The sequence below is a fragment of the Cyprinus carpio genome, chromosome B25 (assembly GCF_018340385.1).
Source record: "Cyprinus carpio isolate SPL01 chromosome B25, ASM1834038v1, whole genome shotgun sequence".
In the NCBI taxonomy this organism is placed as follows: domain Eukaryota; kingdom Metazoa; phylum Chordata; class Actinopteri; order Cypriniformes; family Cyprinidae; genus Cyprinus; species Cyprinus carpio.
The window spans coordinates 20,345,348-20,363,974 of record NC_056621.1 but is presented as its reverse complement, the minus strand read 5'-3'; the positions used below and the strand labels follow the sequence as shown (position 1 = coordinate 20,363,974).

Below are 18,627 nucleotides of genomic sequence, written 5' to 3'. Positions count from 1 at the left end.
CAAGTGGCCTCAGCTAAATCCCAACGTCATTTTTCATCGTGCAGCAGGTTTGCAAAGGTCACGGCATCCCCCTCACGCTAGCCTCCCGGCCCGGCCCCCGATAGCCAAGCGGGAGCACCGTTAATTCCATCACTGCCATTGTTAAAGAGAGAGCAAAGAGTCGTCATGCAACTTTAATATCTCCGCTCTTGGACAAACAGTAAAATCGAAGTGATCCATAAACCACTTGAGTTCACATTCAGGCCTTCCTAACCGTTTTAAAAAGCCTCCCTCCTTTAAAAGCCAGTAAAAGGCCTTAAACATATATATGCATTCTGGCCGCTCACCCGGGTGGTATTGAGATCGTAATCATTATCGAACCTTTTATCCCCAGTTGTAATTTTCTTGCATGTTACATCAGTTTTTTCCGTGCTTTGTGAATTTCATCCAAGGTTAATAATGCTCAATAATTTGACTAACCAACCATACCTGGTGTTCATTACAGAGCCGATAAACAGATTCATCAAAAACGGACATGAAATGCACATTAAAAGCCTCAGATTCTATTTCCTCTGACACTCAATATCAATAACAGGCTCCACAGGCACACAGAAGATTAAAGAGCAACTAAAACAAAAGAAAGAACCTAAAGTTTTTGTCTTGTTTTGTACTTGCCTAATTGTGGGAGAAGTTTCAAACGTATATTTCTTGTCCCAGATTGTGTTGTAAACATTACTTTTTATAAAAACATACGGGACTGTTCATATAAATATAATCTATAAATAACAACATTTACAATATATTGGCTTTTATATAATAATAATAATAATAATAATAATAATAATAATAATAATAATAATAATAATAATGTTGTATCTCAAAATAATTATATATACATATTTTTATTTATTTTTTTTAAATTATATACACATGTCCCTGGACCACAAAACCAGTCATAAGTAGCACAGGGAAATTTGTAGCAATAGCAAAAAATGAATTGTATGGGTCAAAATTATAAAATTAGATTTTTTTTTTTTTTTTTTTTTGCACAAATAGTTGTATCTCAGCCAAATATTGTCCTATCATAACAAACCATGCATCAATTGAAATTTGCAAATATGGTTAATTGGTTAATTCACAAATGAAGCAACCTCTTATATTATCTTTGGTTCATTCAAGTGCTACACATCATGACACAATCACAGCCGATCACAACAGATTTCATGTTAAACGTTAAGTTACAGAGAGGTTTTGGACCACAGAGGGTGAGGCTACACTATATACTTTATTGCTAAAATACCCAAGTAAGTCAAAATTACTGTTCATTTAATGCATAAGGGCGCCTGTGCTTACTATAGAGGTCTGAATCAATTTAGTTACAGTTATGCGGAACAAATTTGCCTCAATCTACCAGCTCACCACAAACCATCTACTTCACGCTTTATCTAAAGAAGGAAACCCACAGAATTACTTCGCTTTCTACCTTTAGCTGAGAGAGAGAGACCCAGCGACACGACCCTGGTGAGAGGCCACAGAAACACAGTCGTACAGCCATCAAAATTCAATTAAACCAGAAATACATAGCGGGCATGGCATTTATCAAGGCACATAAAACTGAAGATTTCCCGTCAGTACGGCTTGTTATTCATCCCCTGTGCCACCTTATGAACTCCATTTCCTGTTCTGACACTGAGCTTTCTGCAAAACAAAACAAGGATATGAGTTTCACGGCGAGTTCTTACAGGGGACATATTGTGTCTTGGTTTAGACCAGATTTTTCAACCCCCATTACATTTAGACATTATGTAATGCTGAGAATAGCATTAATTAGGAAAATCAGAAACTACTTGATTAGATTAGAAATATCATGAAAATGACCTTGCTTCTATAACTGAATGAAGACTTGGGGGGGGGGATAAAAATGTTTTGGAGTTTTATTAAAATAAAATTGAATAGATTATTATTATTATTATTATTATTATTATTATTATTATTATTATTATTATCTTCCATACAACCAGTCTTATTTTAGTATTATTTATATACTTTGTTAGCATGTTTTGAAATATCTTTTATTTTCATATTGTCGGTTTTAATTTTAATCTCATTATTTTATTATATTTCTATGAGCCTTATTATTTTATTTTTTTTTTTTTTATTTTGTTTTAGTAATTTTAGTACTTACTCATTTAAGTTAGGTCGGTTGCCATTTTCATGTAAAAGTTTTTCACGTAACATTTATATTTTATTTTATTTTGGCTTTATTTCAATGATGACTCAAAAACTATTTTGATTTTATTTTTTATTTTAGTTAACACTGGGTACAACAGAGTTGAGAGGGGATGGTTTATTTTTAACATTTCTCAGTTTTTGTAGAAAACTTGTGAAAAAAAGAACACAATTAAACAACATTTGAACAATGATAGATGACATTACTCAGAGAAAGGATCTAGTTTTTTAAACACATAAAAAAAAATAAACAGACCGGGTTTAAATGTTTGTTTTGATCTTTTAGGTTTAAAGGTGAAACTGTGACTTCATTTTTAAACAAAACTACTGAAATAATGTTGTTTTCCAAACAGGTTTCTCTTAACAACTCCCCCATATGCCATTGGTTAGAAAAACAGATAATCCCACCCTTAACTCATGCTATGGGTTAAAGAAGTATGGACACAAATCTAAAACAAACAAAGCAACATTCTGAAAGCCATAGTGTTTTCACTTCTCAAAGAAACAGTTTATTTTAGGTAGGAGAAAATATTAAAATAAAAAAAAATAAACACTAGACCTTTAAATATTTTCTCTTTCTAGCTTGAATTCTCACTGTATCAAGGCGTAGAGCACAAAAAAGCATTGCCTCTAGTGAATAACAGTGACTGCACCGGGTTACCTGCCTCATCCATAAGAACTGATGAACTGAAAATAGGAACAGAATAAATATAGAAGTCCGTAAATGTACACATGCATCCACGTCTGCGGCGCTGTGACTCAGAAAGACAAACAGAGGCCCGTTAGAGCACAGTGACCGCCACAGAGCATCCATCACCATCACAGACCGGCATCCAGCCGCAGACTCCAGCGCTACACCTGCTCAACAAAAATAACCGCACGCAACAAGCTCAACTGAAAACAACACTGACTCCAGCACACGTCAAAACACGAACCGACCTGACCAGGTACATCAGGATGGAGAAAAAGTATACAAAAAAAAAACACCACATAAAAAAATAAAATTTCTCACACAGAAAAAAATAACAGAACTTGGGATAATGTAGGAGGTAAATGTAAAATGCTTAGGTAGGAAATCTTGCAAAAACGTTATGCAGATTTCCATGAGTAAAAATATTAAATATATGTAAAAAAAATGTGAAGCATTGGTAAACATGTAGTAAGTAATGCTGTTATACAAAAAGCAAGAGAAACAAATTGCAATTCATTGCATTTTACTCAATACTTGGCATATAATTAATAATTCACATAGCTACTATATATATAGCTTAACACAGTACATGTAGCAAGGTTTTTTTAATTATATAATAAAGAAAGAGAAAACAGGTAGAAAGGGAAAAAATAGAGCAAGCTAGTGTTAGATGCATTTTTAGCTTTTGTTAATTGTACAATAAATATAAAGAAAAATGGATATAATATAAAAAGATTAGAAAAGCTAGTGTAAGTTTTTTTTTTTTTTTTTTTTTTTTTTTAAGAAAACAAGCAGTAAATGAATAGAGTGCAAGTCTAAATTTTAAGAATAGAATTAGAATAGAGAATGCTAGAGTTAGAGGGTCAAATAAAGATGGAAGAGATGTGTTTTTAGACGATTCTTGAAGATGGCTAAGGCCTCAGCTGCTCGGATTGAGTTGGGCAGGTCATTCCACCAGGAGGGAACATTTAATTTAAAAGTCCGTAAAAGTGATTTTGTGCTTCTTTGAGATGGCACAATAAAGCAACGTTCACTTGCAGAACGCAAGCTTCTAGAGGCACACAAGTCTAAAGTAATGAATTTAGGTAAAGGGGTGCAGAGCCAGTGGTGGTTTTGTATGCAAACATCAATGCCTTGAATTTTATGCAAGTAGCTATTGGTAGCCAGTGCAAATTGATAAACAGAGGAGTGTCGTGCATTCTTTTACTCTTACTGCCACGTTCTGGGTTAATTGTAAAGGTCTGATAGAACTGGCTAATAGTCCAGCCTGGACAGAACAAGAGCTTGAACAAGGAGTTGTAAAACATGTTCTGAAAGAAAGGGCCTGATCTACTTGATGTTGAATAAAGCAAATCTGCAGGACCGGAAAGTTAGCTGATCATCAATCACAACCCCAAGGTTTCTGGCTGTTATTGAAGGAGTTATGGTTGATGTGCCTAACTTGATGGTGAAACTGTGATGAAACGATGGGTTTGCTGGAACCACAAGCAGTTCTGTCTTGGCAAGGTTGAGTTGAAGGTGATGGTCCTTCATTCAGCAAGAAATGACTGTTAGACAAGCTGAGATGCGAACAGCTACCGTCGGATCATCAGGATGGAATGAGAGGTAGAGTTGAGTGTCATCAGCATAGCAGTGATATGAAAAGCCATGTTTCTGAAAGACAAAACCTTGTGATGCCATGTAGACAGAGAAGAGAAGTGGTCCAAGAACTGAGCCCTGAGGCACCCCAGTAGCTAGATGTTGCGACTTGGACACCTCACCTCTCCAAGATACCTTGAAGGACCTATCTGAGAAGTAAGACTCAAACCACTGGAGTGTGGTTCCTGAGATGCCCTTTGTCAGTAGGGTTGACAGAAGGATCTGGTGGTTAACCGTGTCAAAAACAGTGGACAGATCCAGCAAGAGAAGTGTAGAAGATTTGGAATCTGCTCTTGCCAGTCTGAGGACTTCAACAGCTGAGAGCAAAGCAGTTTCGGTTAAATGTCCACTTCTGAAGCCAGATTGGTTGCTGTCCAGGAGGTTGTTCTGTGTGAGAAAGGTAGAGACTTGGTTGAACACTCGTTAAAGTGTTTTTGCAATGAAAGGAAGAAGGGAAACTGGTCTGTAGTTCTCTAAAAAGAGTTGGGTTAAGGGTGGGTTTCTTAAGAAGTGGAGTTATATGAGCCTGTCTAAATGTTGAGGTAAGTGAGTGCAGGTACAACTGCAGGAAAAATGGTTTGAAGGAGATGAGATGGAATAGGATCAAGTGGACAAGTAGCAGAATGATTGGAAAGGATGAGTTTGGAGACTTCTGCCTCAGAGAGTGAAGAGAAGGATGTGAATGAGTGTATGTTTGTTGTACGAGTGAATGTGCGTGTGTGTGTGTGTGTGTGTGTGTGTGTGTGTATATATATATATATATATATATATATATATATATATATATATAAAAATACTACAAACACACACAATAATAATAATAATAAATAAATAAAATAAAATAATATAAAATAACAGACAATATATTTGTAAAACTGATTAAAAAAATACAAATCTAATTGCAAAACAAAAGAAAGAAAGAAGGATTACACAATTCACACATTTTCTTTTCTGACTACTACATTTAAAATAAAAAATGTAAGTGTATGTATATGTAAGTGCACACATTATATATATATATATATATATATATATATATATATATATATATATATATATATATATATATATATATATATATATATTTCCTTGTTTCTTATAATTTATATAAGAAACAAGGAAAGCAAATAAAATAAAATACTCAATAGTTATAATTCAACATTACTATTTTGTGGCACATGTAATCAGCAAGCTTGCTAAATCCAGTGTTTTGGAGTGGAAACAGCAGATTTGTGCTGAAGTGCTGAAGCCTGTGCACAGGTCTCAGGTCAGACACTGTTGGGTGTGTTGTGATGGGGCGCTTGAGTGAAGTGAACGGCGCTTGAGACGGTAAATAACTTTTAGTTGGTTCAATAGAGGAGAATTAAGGAAAGCGCCCAAGTCGCTAATGGGAATGAATGGGAGGCATCAGCCGGGGTCAAACACGCACCGCAGGATCAATGCTCGGGTGCAGGTGTACCGCGCCACAACCAGAGAACACGTTAACGAGAGAGAGAGAGAGAGAGAGAGAGAGAGAGAGAGAGAGAGAGAGAGAGAGAGAGAGAGAATCTGTTTCCATTACCGCCATTAAACTGGTAGGGAGACGACTGCGAGTGTGTTTCTGTGTGGACAAGTGTAATGAAAACCAGCACGAGAATCAGTCTAATAAAAGCATAATAACCCCTCCTACTCTAATTACCATATAATGGGGTTTATTATTAGACAAATATTACCGCCACAGCTATTCAAAGAGGAACATGCTTCATGATTTAAAATGTAAATGACAAAACACTTATTATATTAACTAGAAACTCTAATTAAAATGACTGAATTAATACTAGAACAAGAATGGAACAAGTGTCTTACATGTTCAACTATTGTTTGGTGATTAAATATGTTAAATATGGTAATAAATCTATAGTATTTAAGTATTTACACAACTACAGTGTGCAATAAAAGCCTTATAAAATTACGTCAGAGACATTTTTGTGCAAGCGAACATAATAATCCACAGATATTCAACAAGGAGACGCTATCTTGGTTAAAATACCTGCATTATTTAAAGCAAATTCAATAAAATAATAAATGTATATTTGTAAATGTGACCTCCTGCCAACTAACATTTAAAATATATCTGAAATCACTGTAATATATTGGTCAAAAGATCTAAAGCACGTCATACAATATAATGATTATTATGTAATATTACTCTAATCAGAGATGTAATATAAATAGTTCATCTTTTTCTTGTTATCTTTCATATTGTGTGAAGGAATGCTTGAGTCCTGCAGAAGTGACTCATGAGTGACACACAGAGCTTCTCTGCCCTCTAGTGTTCAATCATGTGACACCACAATCCCTCAAAACTAACCTTTTGTATCCTACATAGTATTTGCAATGATTAACTATCATTTAATTATAACAAATAATATAATTATGCAATATATTTAAATATTATATACTTCGTATTTATATATTTCATACATTTGAAGCAAGAAGTGTTAGGTTAGCAATGCAACCAAACTGTATAAATAACATTTTCAGATGGTTGGAAATTAAAATTACTTAAATCTCAGAACTCAAAAATTTCAATATGAATGGCTTAGAATTAAATTTTAAATGGCTTAGAATTATTATTTTTTAATTGTCTAACTAGTCTGTTTTTCACTGGGTTACATTTACCCTTTAGAAACAGATCTTGCACACCTTTGTCTCATTTTCTGCATTATGGGAGACATTCTGTAAAACATGTTTTAATATGATAAAGGGAGCACAAAAAGCTAAAAAAAAAAAAGAAAAGAAAAAAAATTCTATTATGCTTAACCAGCCTGCATTTATTTGATAAAAAATATAGTAAAACAAAAGTATGGTGAAATATTATTATTAATGCCGTAATTATTAAATAAACAAAACTATTAAAAATTAGATGAAAAAAAAACAGAAATGAAAAGAAATGTTGCCGAGAAAGCTATTTAAAAAAAAAAAGTTGAGATGAAATATTAAAATTACTAAGACTAAAAGAAATAAAGCTAAATAGAACTGCAAACAAAACAAAAAACTAATTAACAACGACAATAAAATAACGAAAAATAAAAATACCGTTCTAAATGTTAATACATGCTATAAGTGTATAAATATAAATATATAAAATAATACCAAAATAATACAGAAAGCTAAAAACAACACTTATCTGAAATATAAATATTTTGTAACATTAAATCTTTACAGTCACTTTTGATCAATTTTAACATATCCTTGATGAGTAAAATTCTTAAAATTAAAATGAAAAATGGTAGTGTACTGTACACTATAAATAAAACAGCATCAGTGACACAATTTCAAATCCACCAATGAAACAGCGCTTCATAAATACACGCTGACTCATATATGTGCTTCTGTTCAGCTGAAAGTCTGTATTTCCACAGATGAGAGGAAATGCAAATAAGCATTTACGAATGATTCTAAAGTATTTTAGATTAACATGTCCATTCAAGCCATCAACATCTGATGACTGAAATGCTAAAGTTGACTTGTTTCAGTGAGAACACATAAAAAATCCTGTAGTGCCACCTACTGGACACACACTGCAGTACAGTAACCCAACCGATTACCTCGGATTGTCTTTGTGACTGTTGCTCTCGCTGTGTTTACTGTAGCTCAGGAATACTGCAGCAGGCGTGTTGTGTGAGGTGTGTGTCTGTGCCGGACTCACCGATGCCAGAGTTTGCTCCGGTGATCAGCACCACTCTGTCAGACAGATCACGAGCATGCAGGATCTCCAGAGCCGTGCTGTTCCCGTCATAGCGTTTGGGTTTCACCTGCAGGTCCTCGACAGTGAAGGCCTGCCGAGGGTCAAAATATGTTCTGCGCTTGTTGATGTGGCTGATGAGAAGAAAGAAGAGAATGGAGAAACATTACCATATATATATACATATATATATATATATATATATATATATATATATATGTGTTTGTGTGTGTGTGTGTGTGTGTGTGTATGTATATATATATATATATATATATATAAACTGTAAAAAATCTTTTTTTATATTTTTACAATAACAATATAATCAATATTCTGTTTATTAAAGCCAAGTATGAATTTCATCAAGTTCGTGTTTTTAAGCATTTTACATTTACTCCAAAATAAAAATAAATGTAACCAAGCTGATTACTCAGTACAAACTCTCACAGATGATTTTTTTATGCACTTATAAATGAGCAGGGCTTACTGACCTGAAAGTCTCTAACTGCTGAGGTGTGATGGATATAAATAAAGTTTTCTATTTTAACTTATTATTATTATTAAATAGTTGTAGTGCAGACTACTGAATTTGCACATTTATTATTAATGATGATGTCAATTCTGTCCATATTTAATTAATATATTATTTTTTTCGATCTATATATTAATGATTTAATCTTGCTCATTATTTATGATCTGATCCTTATTATTATCATTAATAACATTTACATTATAAATATTATTATTAAATTGACTTATTTCCTGTCACAATAATACATACTGTATAATATATTATAATATAGCATAATTGATATAATATGATACAATATAATATAATAATATAATACAACTAAAACTTCTAAAAACTAAGTTTTCATTTTATTTGTTTGTTCATTTTAAATAATTTTGCTCATTATTTACGATCCCATCGTTTTTCTGACAAAATACTACATACTGTTTAATATACTGTATTACTATATTGTAATATAATATAATATACAACTAATAATAAAACTTCTAAAAACTAAGTTTTGTAAAATGTATTTTATTTGTTTGTTAATTCATTTAGCACTTTTTTTATCATTGGAATATCGCTGCTTTTATCTTCTTGTGTAAGAAGAAGAGAAGTAATGCAAATATTTAATATGTATATCTGCTAATGTTTTATTTTATCAAATGTATTAAGATTAAATTAGGATTAATTAGCCTTAAAAGATAGTAGACATATACTAAAAGATCAAATTATGACTTGAGGGAAACTCTAATATGCTATAATTGATTACAGCAGAATATACTTCCTGCAAACACATCCCATAAAGTGAAATTATGATGAGAAAATCATATCCACTGAACTCACTCGACATAGAAGATTTGGCCTTTCTCATTGGTCTCCTGCTCCCATCCATATGGCAGAGCTAAAACAATACATAAAACAATTAAATAATCAGATACATTACTGTTCATCGCTGCATATCAAAACAGGTCAGTCTCTTCACAAAGCTGGTTCTTACTCATACTGAGTTTAACAGAAGTGTGACAGAAAAATGAATCTCACAGTGAAGGTACTGTCATTATTAATAACTCACTGTACCTCCAGCACAGCGCTTCTTCTTCCCAGTTTTGGGATGCTCCCACTGAGTCTTCATTTCCTCGTGACTGAAATGAATTATACACTCGATGTGTCAGTCATTCTATAAATCACATCGCTACACACTCCTCGTGCTTGCATTAATAGCACAAATGAAAAGTGTAAATGCACCTGTTTATTTCAGGTGTGTGTGTGTTGTGTGTCAAACACTCACTTGGCATAATAAACCCATCCATCTGTAGTGGACCTCTCCTCCCAGCCGGGAGGAAGCTCGTCTTCACTGTCTGTGTCATCCATTCCGGAGTATTTAAGAGCTGCCATCGCTCAGATAAAACAACTCACTCAACTCCTCAGTCAAATTTATCTTACAGCACATTCACGTTGCGACGATCCTGCCGGACCACTTCCGCAATCATGACGTGACGTCACGCAGCGTCGGAACGAGAACAGCGAGTGGGGTTCTCAAATGGGCGGGCCTTAGCGGCCTGAACGCATCTGATTGGCCAGCTGCGATAGGTCCGAGTTAAAACTTTCCTATTTTACCTTTTGTGACGTGTATTAAAGTGTTTTGTGTTCTGTGTCAGCAGCTTATATTTCACGTATTTGTATTATTTAACCCTGAAAAAGAAAATTAAGCAAATATATTGCCTTTTTCTGTATTTTTTTCCGTACCTTATACACCTTTTGTTAAAAAAAAATAATAAAATTAAAGACATACATTAAAGATTATATTCTCCTCTCCTAAAATCTCAAATCTTCTTAACATTTGTGGCCGCCTTTTATACATGTCTTTCCACAGATTTTTTATTTTTTTGTGTGCCAATGGTCACGTGGCACCTGTTACTTTTATCAGCGATGATCAGGATTGACCAACCACAAAACGTCTTTTGCGATTACAGGCTAAGGTGTCTTCTTAATTGTTTTATAGAAATTGATTTGTGTATGACAAATAAATCGTTGTAATTAGTCAGTTTAAACAAAACGACAGCTTGCAAATGTTTGTAAGACAAAAGCGGTAATGATATTAATCTGAAACGGTTTCAGTTTTTTTGGAGGAACGATAACGTCATTTGGCGCCCAACAGCGATTCAAACAAACACGCCTTCGACGTGCTCCTAACGGTCAGTTAAAACTTATTTACATTAATTAAGAGAAAGATAAATATTAAACTCGGAAACAACACATAGCATTTAACTCATTTGAGATATTTTTGCCCTAAAATGGCCATAGCAAACTTCATGGACCATCATATGCTGCTTAATTTCCTTTGAGTAACTAATTTCTCCTTCATAACAGCTTTTCAAGCGCTTGCTGGCGGTAAACAGGTAAATATTACTTACACAGTCATACCATCCTCACATTTACATGCACAGAAAACAACCAGCACAAAAATAATAGCACTGTCAGTGTAATTTTATTGCAGCGATCAAAAGCCTCCATTTCACCACCAAAGCCTTCATGACGTCCATGTGTGGATATAATCTGGGGTCAGTATCTACAGAATATATCATAAATAACAATAACTAGCAAACAGTGACTAGCTTTGCAGTCTCTGAGCTCTAAATCCAAACTTGTATTAGCCAAATGGACTTACGCGAACATAAAACCAACTTAAAACCAATTAATCTAAGGCCTCAGTTCAATCTGCCCTTAATCTTCACCAGTAATGACAATTAAAATTAGATTACTAATTATAACACGGGACATTTTCACTCTCCTTCCTCCTTGACGGCAGCACTGTAAGTGCGATCATTTATCTTTGGGAATCCATGTGTCATGAGTTCAGTATTCTTTTCAGATGGCATGTAGAAAAATAATTTTACAATAACAAAACAACAACAAAAACAAAAAAAGTTCACAGTGATCTTTTTCTTCATGCGTCCAGCACTTGGGTGTCATATCATACTTTATATTTCTCTTTCGCTCGGTCACTTAAAATACAGATATGCTGAAAGATACAAAGAAAACAGGAAGGTGTAAATACATCATTCAGATCAGACAAACAAATGACATACAAAACTGACCCGTTCATGCACTGCACACAGTTAAATCAGAGGGTAATAGAGTGGTGGGACTATGATGTCACTTTGTAGGCAAAAACCCGGAAGCGAGTTAACATTTTAGCACTTCCGGTTCCATCCCAGAGTCAATGGGTTTTTTGAATGGGATTTTGGTTAGATCCCTAAAATAAGGTCCGTGGTTCACACAGGCTCAAGATACTTTCACGCTTTATTCTACGAAATAAAACACACCAGTTACACTCCACACGTGATTTTTTTAAACTGTTACGTTTCTTAAAAAAGACGGTTGCTAACGAGTTGCTAAATGGGAAAAACGTGGTACTTTATTCACTAAAATAAGTTTAATCTTACCATATCCAAAAACTCGCTCACTCTGCTGTTATTTAATAGATTAAATGCACTAGAATTTTATTGAATAGTTCATGGAGACACGTTTTTAATTAAAATATTCATATAGGATTTGGTGAGTTTTAATGCACCTTATTTCAAAACGTACAGAAATACGTGCTTTCACATGTCCTTTAGTTATGATTATTTAATTTATTCACTATACTATTTATTAATGTCTCATTTCAGTTTTAGTTTGCCTCTAGTTTTGCATTTATTCCAGTTTATATGAAAAGGTTCATGTGGCGTGGATTAAAATTCATATACAGAGTAAATCCTTTTCACTGAAGACGTTAAAAATAAGTTTGATAAAGTTGTGGGAAGTGTCGTTTATAGCCTAAGTTTAGCTTTTAAGTTCTGGCGCTTTTATTTAGGCTTCGAAATTCATCAAAGTCATGTTATCTTGTGAAGATTATCTTGATGGACAAAACGTGTAAGTTTCATGAACTGTGGTTGAACACAGAGCTTATTTTTTGCAATAATCCAAAAGCCTGTGGAAAAATCCTATATGCTTTTTGTTCGAGGGAACCAGTGTGATGCTAACAGCCGATCCGCATACAGAGTGATGGCGTAGCTCCCCCACTCTACAGGACAAACACTTACACTCAGATCCCTGAAATATTCATTGTAGTCTAAAGCATATCCAACTAGGAACTTGTCAGGGACTTCAAATCCAATATCTAAAAAAAGAAAAAAGAATACAAGACATTTAAACATACATGGAAAGAGAAAAAAATGTGATTATAGTTTTGCAGAAAGAAAAAGTTTTTATGCATTTATATATATATATATATATATATATATATATATATATATATATATATATATATATATATATATATATATATATATATATATATATATATATATATATATATAACATTAACTATACTCAACTGAGATATAATCTCTAATAAGTTTTCTGCTAGCATGAACTAATTCAGTTGAATCTCATGCAAGAAATGTAATTTTACCCCAAAATTTGCATGGAATGTATACAGCAAAATTATTAGAACACTAGTATTTTCAGCAGATAAAAAATGGTTTTACTGTAAGTACAAATAAATATAAATCATGAATAAGTATCTATTTATTCATGATAATTAATCACAAAAAACAAACAATAAATATTATAATACATTATTTAATGTTATAATTATGTTGTATTTTCATGACAAATATGCACATTCCAAAAAAAAAAATAATTTTTTATATAAAATTACCTAATTAATCAGCTAATTGAAAATATCAGGGAACATCTCCAATCAGTTTTCCACATGAACTAATCCAAAGAAATATCAGTCCTATTTTACCCAAAAATGTGAGAGGGAAAAATTTATAGTTATATTTTACATAAAGAATATTTTCATGATAATTAAGCACATTATTATATATATAAAATTATTATTCATTTATATTTTTTTTTATTTTTTACAAACTAATTACATAATAAATTATTTAATAACATTATTTTAAAAAAAAATCTAACTGGAAAAAGTAATTATGTAACAATATAATTGTGATGTGATGTTTCATCATGTTCAAAGACAGATTCATCTCATTGTTACATTTATAATAATGAATTTAATTTATATTTTGCCATACTAAAAATTAGTATATTATTTTTAGTATAGCCAAATATAAATTAAATTCATTTTGAAAAATGTTACAATGAGGTGAATCTGCCTTTGAACATGACTGGTTGCATTATTATGTGCAAGCGAACAGCGCTCGTGGTCCACTATAGAGTGCATCACTGCTGAAGAGCTTGATGATTCTCCATCGTCTTGATGAAGAGCAGAGAATCTCTGCTTCAGAGTCAAAGTCAGGAGCGAAAGAGTCACATTCGTGCTTGGAGGATAAATGGATGGATGCATGGATATAAAGAGCTTATCCGCTCTCTGTCTAAAAGCATTGCATAACTACTCTGAACACAGACAACTGAGCATGTGTCTGAATAATTTGTCCAACTACATTAATGCAAGGCGTTTGATTTCTCTTCGTGATACGGATTAGGCACAAAATGTTCATAATATCCAAAAAATCCAATGAAACACAAAGGAACTCACAGTCTGGACGGTATCCTGAGCTCCTGGGCGTCCTTTTCACAAGTAAACTGAAATTACAGGACACTGAATTACAAATGAGATATATTATAATTAAAAAACTAAACAACTGAACAACTGGTTTATATTAAATTCTAACAAAAGGCTATTTAACCAGTAATAAACACAGGAATCTCTCATATCTCTAACACAGCTTGACTGTTCTTTCCAAAGAGGTTTCTGAAGCCTTACCTGACAACTTTCACCATTTTAGGATGACATTCATTTAATAGATTGAGCAGCGTTTCCATAGTTTTTCCCGTCTCTACAATATCCTTGGGCACAAAAAGAGAATTAATTTGTTTACATCATCTGTATTTTCATTCCACAGTACACAACACAGTACACAACATACATTTCAACACAAAATGCAATGAAATACATTGCATCAAAAATGTAACCTCACCTCTACAATGAGCACATTCTGGAAGGAAAGAGAGGAAACAAAAAATAAATTATTGTTTTATCATATATATATATATATATATATATATATATATATATATATATATATATATATATATATATATATATATATATATATATATATATATATATATATATATATATGGTGATCAAAAGTGACAGTAAATACTATTATATAATGTTTGTTATAGTTTCACAGTTTACTTTCACTGCTATCACAGTGTTCACACACATATGAAGCAGCATGTGTTCTGCTTGTTTCTTAAGTATTAAATCAGTACATTAGAATGATTTCTGAAGGATCATGTGACACTGAAGACTGGAGTAATCATACTGAAAATACAGCTTTTCATCATTTTAAAGCACATTAAAATAATAGACAGTAGTTATTTTAACATTTTACAGTACTGCTGTTTTTATGCCCCCATGAGCATAAGAGAAAAACATCTTAGCCCCAAACTTTTGACCAGGGTAAAAATAGAAAACAAAACAAAACAAAAACAGAAGTTCAAAAGTTGAAACTCACTTTGCCAGTAAGGGCAGATAATTCATCTCCACCGATGACCTTCACACAGTTTGTAGACTGATCATTCTGAGGAGAAATCAGATCAGAGAGAGAGAGAGAGAAAGGAATTACTTTAATGTTGAGCGTTCAAAGCCACTGAAGATTTATTAACAACATCTGTGACAGAATCACAGAAGATGATTTTGACTTGTCTGGCAGTTTGAAAAAGCATTACTGAAAGCCAGCTTGTGTTTCTGTTCAAGCATGTATATGAATTTTTGGGTACAAAACTGTATTATGTGAGCCCTGAAGTCATCTCAATAATCATTATAAAGTGGAACTACTTTTCAAGGTGGATGAACTCAGTTATACTATGGATGCATCGCTAAATTCTGGCTAATACCAATGAACCAATGATTATATTTATAGTAATCAAATGATAAACATTCACTAATGCTAAAAAGATTCTACATAATTTGTCAAAAGAAAATAAAAAAATAGTAATTTAGGCATAAAAGTCTAATATATCAGATATTAATTTTGTCATTATATTAGGCCTATTACTGTTTAAGTGGACATGAAATGTAAATTCTACATGCTGCTTCTTTGATCGACTGCAAGCTACATGCATTTTTGAGGAAAGTGCTTTCATTTTTTTTTCCAGTAATGTGTTTCAATTGGATATACAGTACCTTACAAAACAGAAGCAAAGATCTGTCACTACGTCTATTTTATCACAACTTTAAAGATGACCTTTTTAAAGATTAATTCTTTTTCCATACAATGAAAATTGCTGATCACTGCCCCTGCCCCTTTAAAGGGATACTCCACCCCAAAATGAAAATTAATCACTTAGCCCCATGTCGTTCCAAACCTGTAAAAGCTTCGTTCATCTTCGGAACACAATTTAAGATATTTTGGATGAAATCCGGGAGGCTTGTGACTGTCCCATAGACTGCCAAATAAATAACAGTGTCATAAAAGTCCATAGAAGTCCATAAAAGGTATGAAAGTCGTGGTTAGAATACTTCATCTGCCATCAGACATGCAATCTGGGTTATATGAAGCGACGGGAACACTTTTTGTGAGCGAAGAAAACAAAAATAACGACTTTATTCAATAATTCCTTGGTCTCCTCTGTGTCTCTCCATATCACTGTATGCTGCGTATGCTCTTCTGTGTCATCCGCGCCACAAAGATTCGCTGTTTCTACGTGTATTTAGATTTGATTTGAAATCAAACAGCGCATCCTTGTGGCAAGGATGACACAGAAGAGCATACGGTGATGGACTTTGACACTGTTATTTATTTGGCAGTCTATGAGACAGTCACAGGCCTCCCGGTTTTCATCCAAAATATCTTAAATTGTGTTCTGAGGACAAACTGAGTTTTTACGGGTTTGGAACGACATGGGGCTAAGTGATTAATGACAGTGATTTTGGGGTGGAGTATCCCTTTAAGTTGTATTTAGCCTTGTCATTCCTGTAAGGAACATGTCAATGGCACAATCTACTAATAAAATGCTCCATTTTCATGTAGAGTAATAATCTGAAAGCAGACATCTAGATCTGAAATGATCCATTGGTCAGTGTTGAGTATGAATGTGTAAGGCTCAGTGAAGCTGGCACTCACCGAGTAGCTCTTTAGTCTAATGAAATCCACAGTCAGTGGCACAGACTTATCGCTGTTTTGATTCAACGTCTTGATGTAATCCATCAGGTCCGCGAAGAACTTATACCCTCCTTTCAGAACGCAGAGGGCCACGATATGCTGCCCGCCCATGTCCCGAACGATATCTCTGGCCAACCTTTCAGTCCTGCCGAGAAAATCAGAATTGAGAGGCAGAGGATTGTGACATTAATTCTTTCATTAAAGCTGGCTGAAGTCATGCCAAAAATGTCAGTCGAGAGATTCTTGGGGAAATTTGTTAAACAAATAAATGGGAAAGCCGAATTCAAATCACATGCCTCTCGTCCTGCGCTAACATCATTAACTAAACAGGAGGAACACAGGGCTCTTCAACCAACGACCACATCAAAAACACACTACAATAACACAACCACAAATCAACACAAACCAACACCTCCACAACCGACCGCAAAGACCAGATACACTCTGGCAGAAATGCAGTATGACTGTTTGTGCATTACGGATTAAAAGCGTGCTCATCAGTGAAACGTACCTGTCTTTAATGAGGCCATTGGGTATTATAACACTGTCCAAATCCTCCTCGTAGTGTTTCGGCACACAGAAAAGACTCAGGTCGTGCCCTTCGCTGTCATCAGCTATCTAACAAAACAAAAATCTATTAAAACATCTTTAAAGAAACACTGAGACTCCTGATATTTTCAGGAGCTAGGGTTATTTAATCTACTCGAGTTATACACTGTAAAGATGAGTTTTCAAAGTTTTAAATCAAAAAGAATACTGGAGAATGTTTTACAAAAAAATAATATTTCAGGCTTTTTATTTTAAAATTTCACATTCACATTTCAGTTCAGTGTGTTACTTGCTGTTTCGTAAATTATTTGTGAAATTTACTAGCAGTAGAAATAAAAAAATAAAGTTTCGAATTAAATCCTACACATTTTTTCTCCATGTATAGGTTTCTGAGTGTGTGTATGTGTATGAAGCAATTTGTTGCCGTGAAAATAGTGTATTATGAGTGTTACCGTATGTAGCATAAAAACCATTTTGCACCCCATTTCTGATGATGATAATTAAAATGGACAGCTCACTGAAATATGAATATATACTCACTCACATGCATCATTTTTTATTTATTTTTTGCGACCAAGGGTTAAGGTGCAGTCATAGTTAATGTTACTTCACAAATTTTTACAGGCGAAATCCAGTTATCAAAGTTCACGCAAAAAAAGCCATCATTTAGCCTACTTACTGTTAAGAATATTAATTTTTAATCTCACTCCCATGTTGCAAACATTTTTGAACGACAAAAAGTTGTTGATGTTAATGTTATAATTTAATGCTACGCTGCAAATTTTTGGTGGGGAAATCGTGTCATAAAATATATTTTTTAAATGTCATACATCATAATATGTAGGTTTTTTTTTTTTTCACCAAAATATGAACACTTTGATATACTCGCTCAGTTGTGCGTTATTATGGTTTACATTTATGGTCAGTTTATATAGGCCTGGTCATCTTTTGAAGCGTGACAGCTGTAGTCACCATTTGTTTTCATTTAAATGTAAGAAAGCCAAACTTGAGGGTGAGTCAATGATGACTGGTTTCTTTTTTTAAATATTATTTTTGAGTTAACTAGGCTATATTTTAAACACTGTAGTGTACACGCTGATCTAACCGATGGCGT

At 33.4% G+C, this 18,627-nt stretch overlaps 2 protein-coding genes across 2 annotated transcripts in view; both read right to left on the bottom strand.

Annotated features, from left to right (window-relative positions):
- wwox (WW domain containing oxidoreductase) overlaps positions 1-10,293 on the bottom strand; it is a 227,186-nt gene extending 216,893 nt beyond the window's left edge. The window contains 4 exon segments of the mRNA XM_042753325.1: positions 8,229-8,398; positions 9,619-9,676; positions 9,853-9,917; positions 10,064-10,293. Of these exon segments, the coding sequence (XP_042609259.1) occupies positions 8,229-8,398; positions 9,619-9,676; positions 9,853-9,917; positions 10,064-10,170 (400 nt within the window). The 5' untranslated portion in view covers positions 10,171-10,293.
- A 951-nt stretch (positions 10,294-11,244) lies between these two features.
- hprt1l (hypoxanthine phosphoribosyltransferase 1, like) overlaps positions 11,245-18,627 on the bottom strand; it is a 7,875-nt gene continuing 492 nt past the window's right edge. Inside the window, exons 2-9 of the mRNA XM_042753322.1 lie at positions 17,476-17,582; positions 16,926-17,109; positions 15,315-15,380; positions 14,769-14,786; positions 14,555-14,637; positions 14,327-14,373; positions 12,861-12,937; positions 11,245-11,797 (exon numbers count right to left, since the gene is read on the bottom strand). Coding sequence (XP_042609256.1) covers positions 11,750-11,797; positions 12,861-12,937; positions 14,327-14,373; positions 14,555-14,637; positions 14,769-14,786; positions 15,315-15,380; positions 16,926-17,109; positions 17,476-17,582 — 630 coding nt within the window. The 3' untranslated portion in view covers positions 11,245-11,749. The remainder of the gene's footprint in view (positions 11,798-12,860; positions 12,938-14,326; positions 14,374-14,554; positions 14,638-14,768; positions 14,787-15,314; positions 15,381-16,925; positions 17,110-17,475; positions 17,583-18,627) is intronic.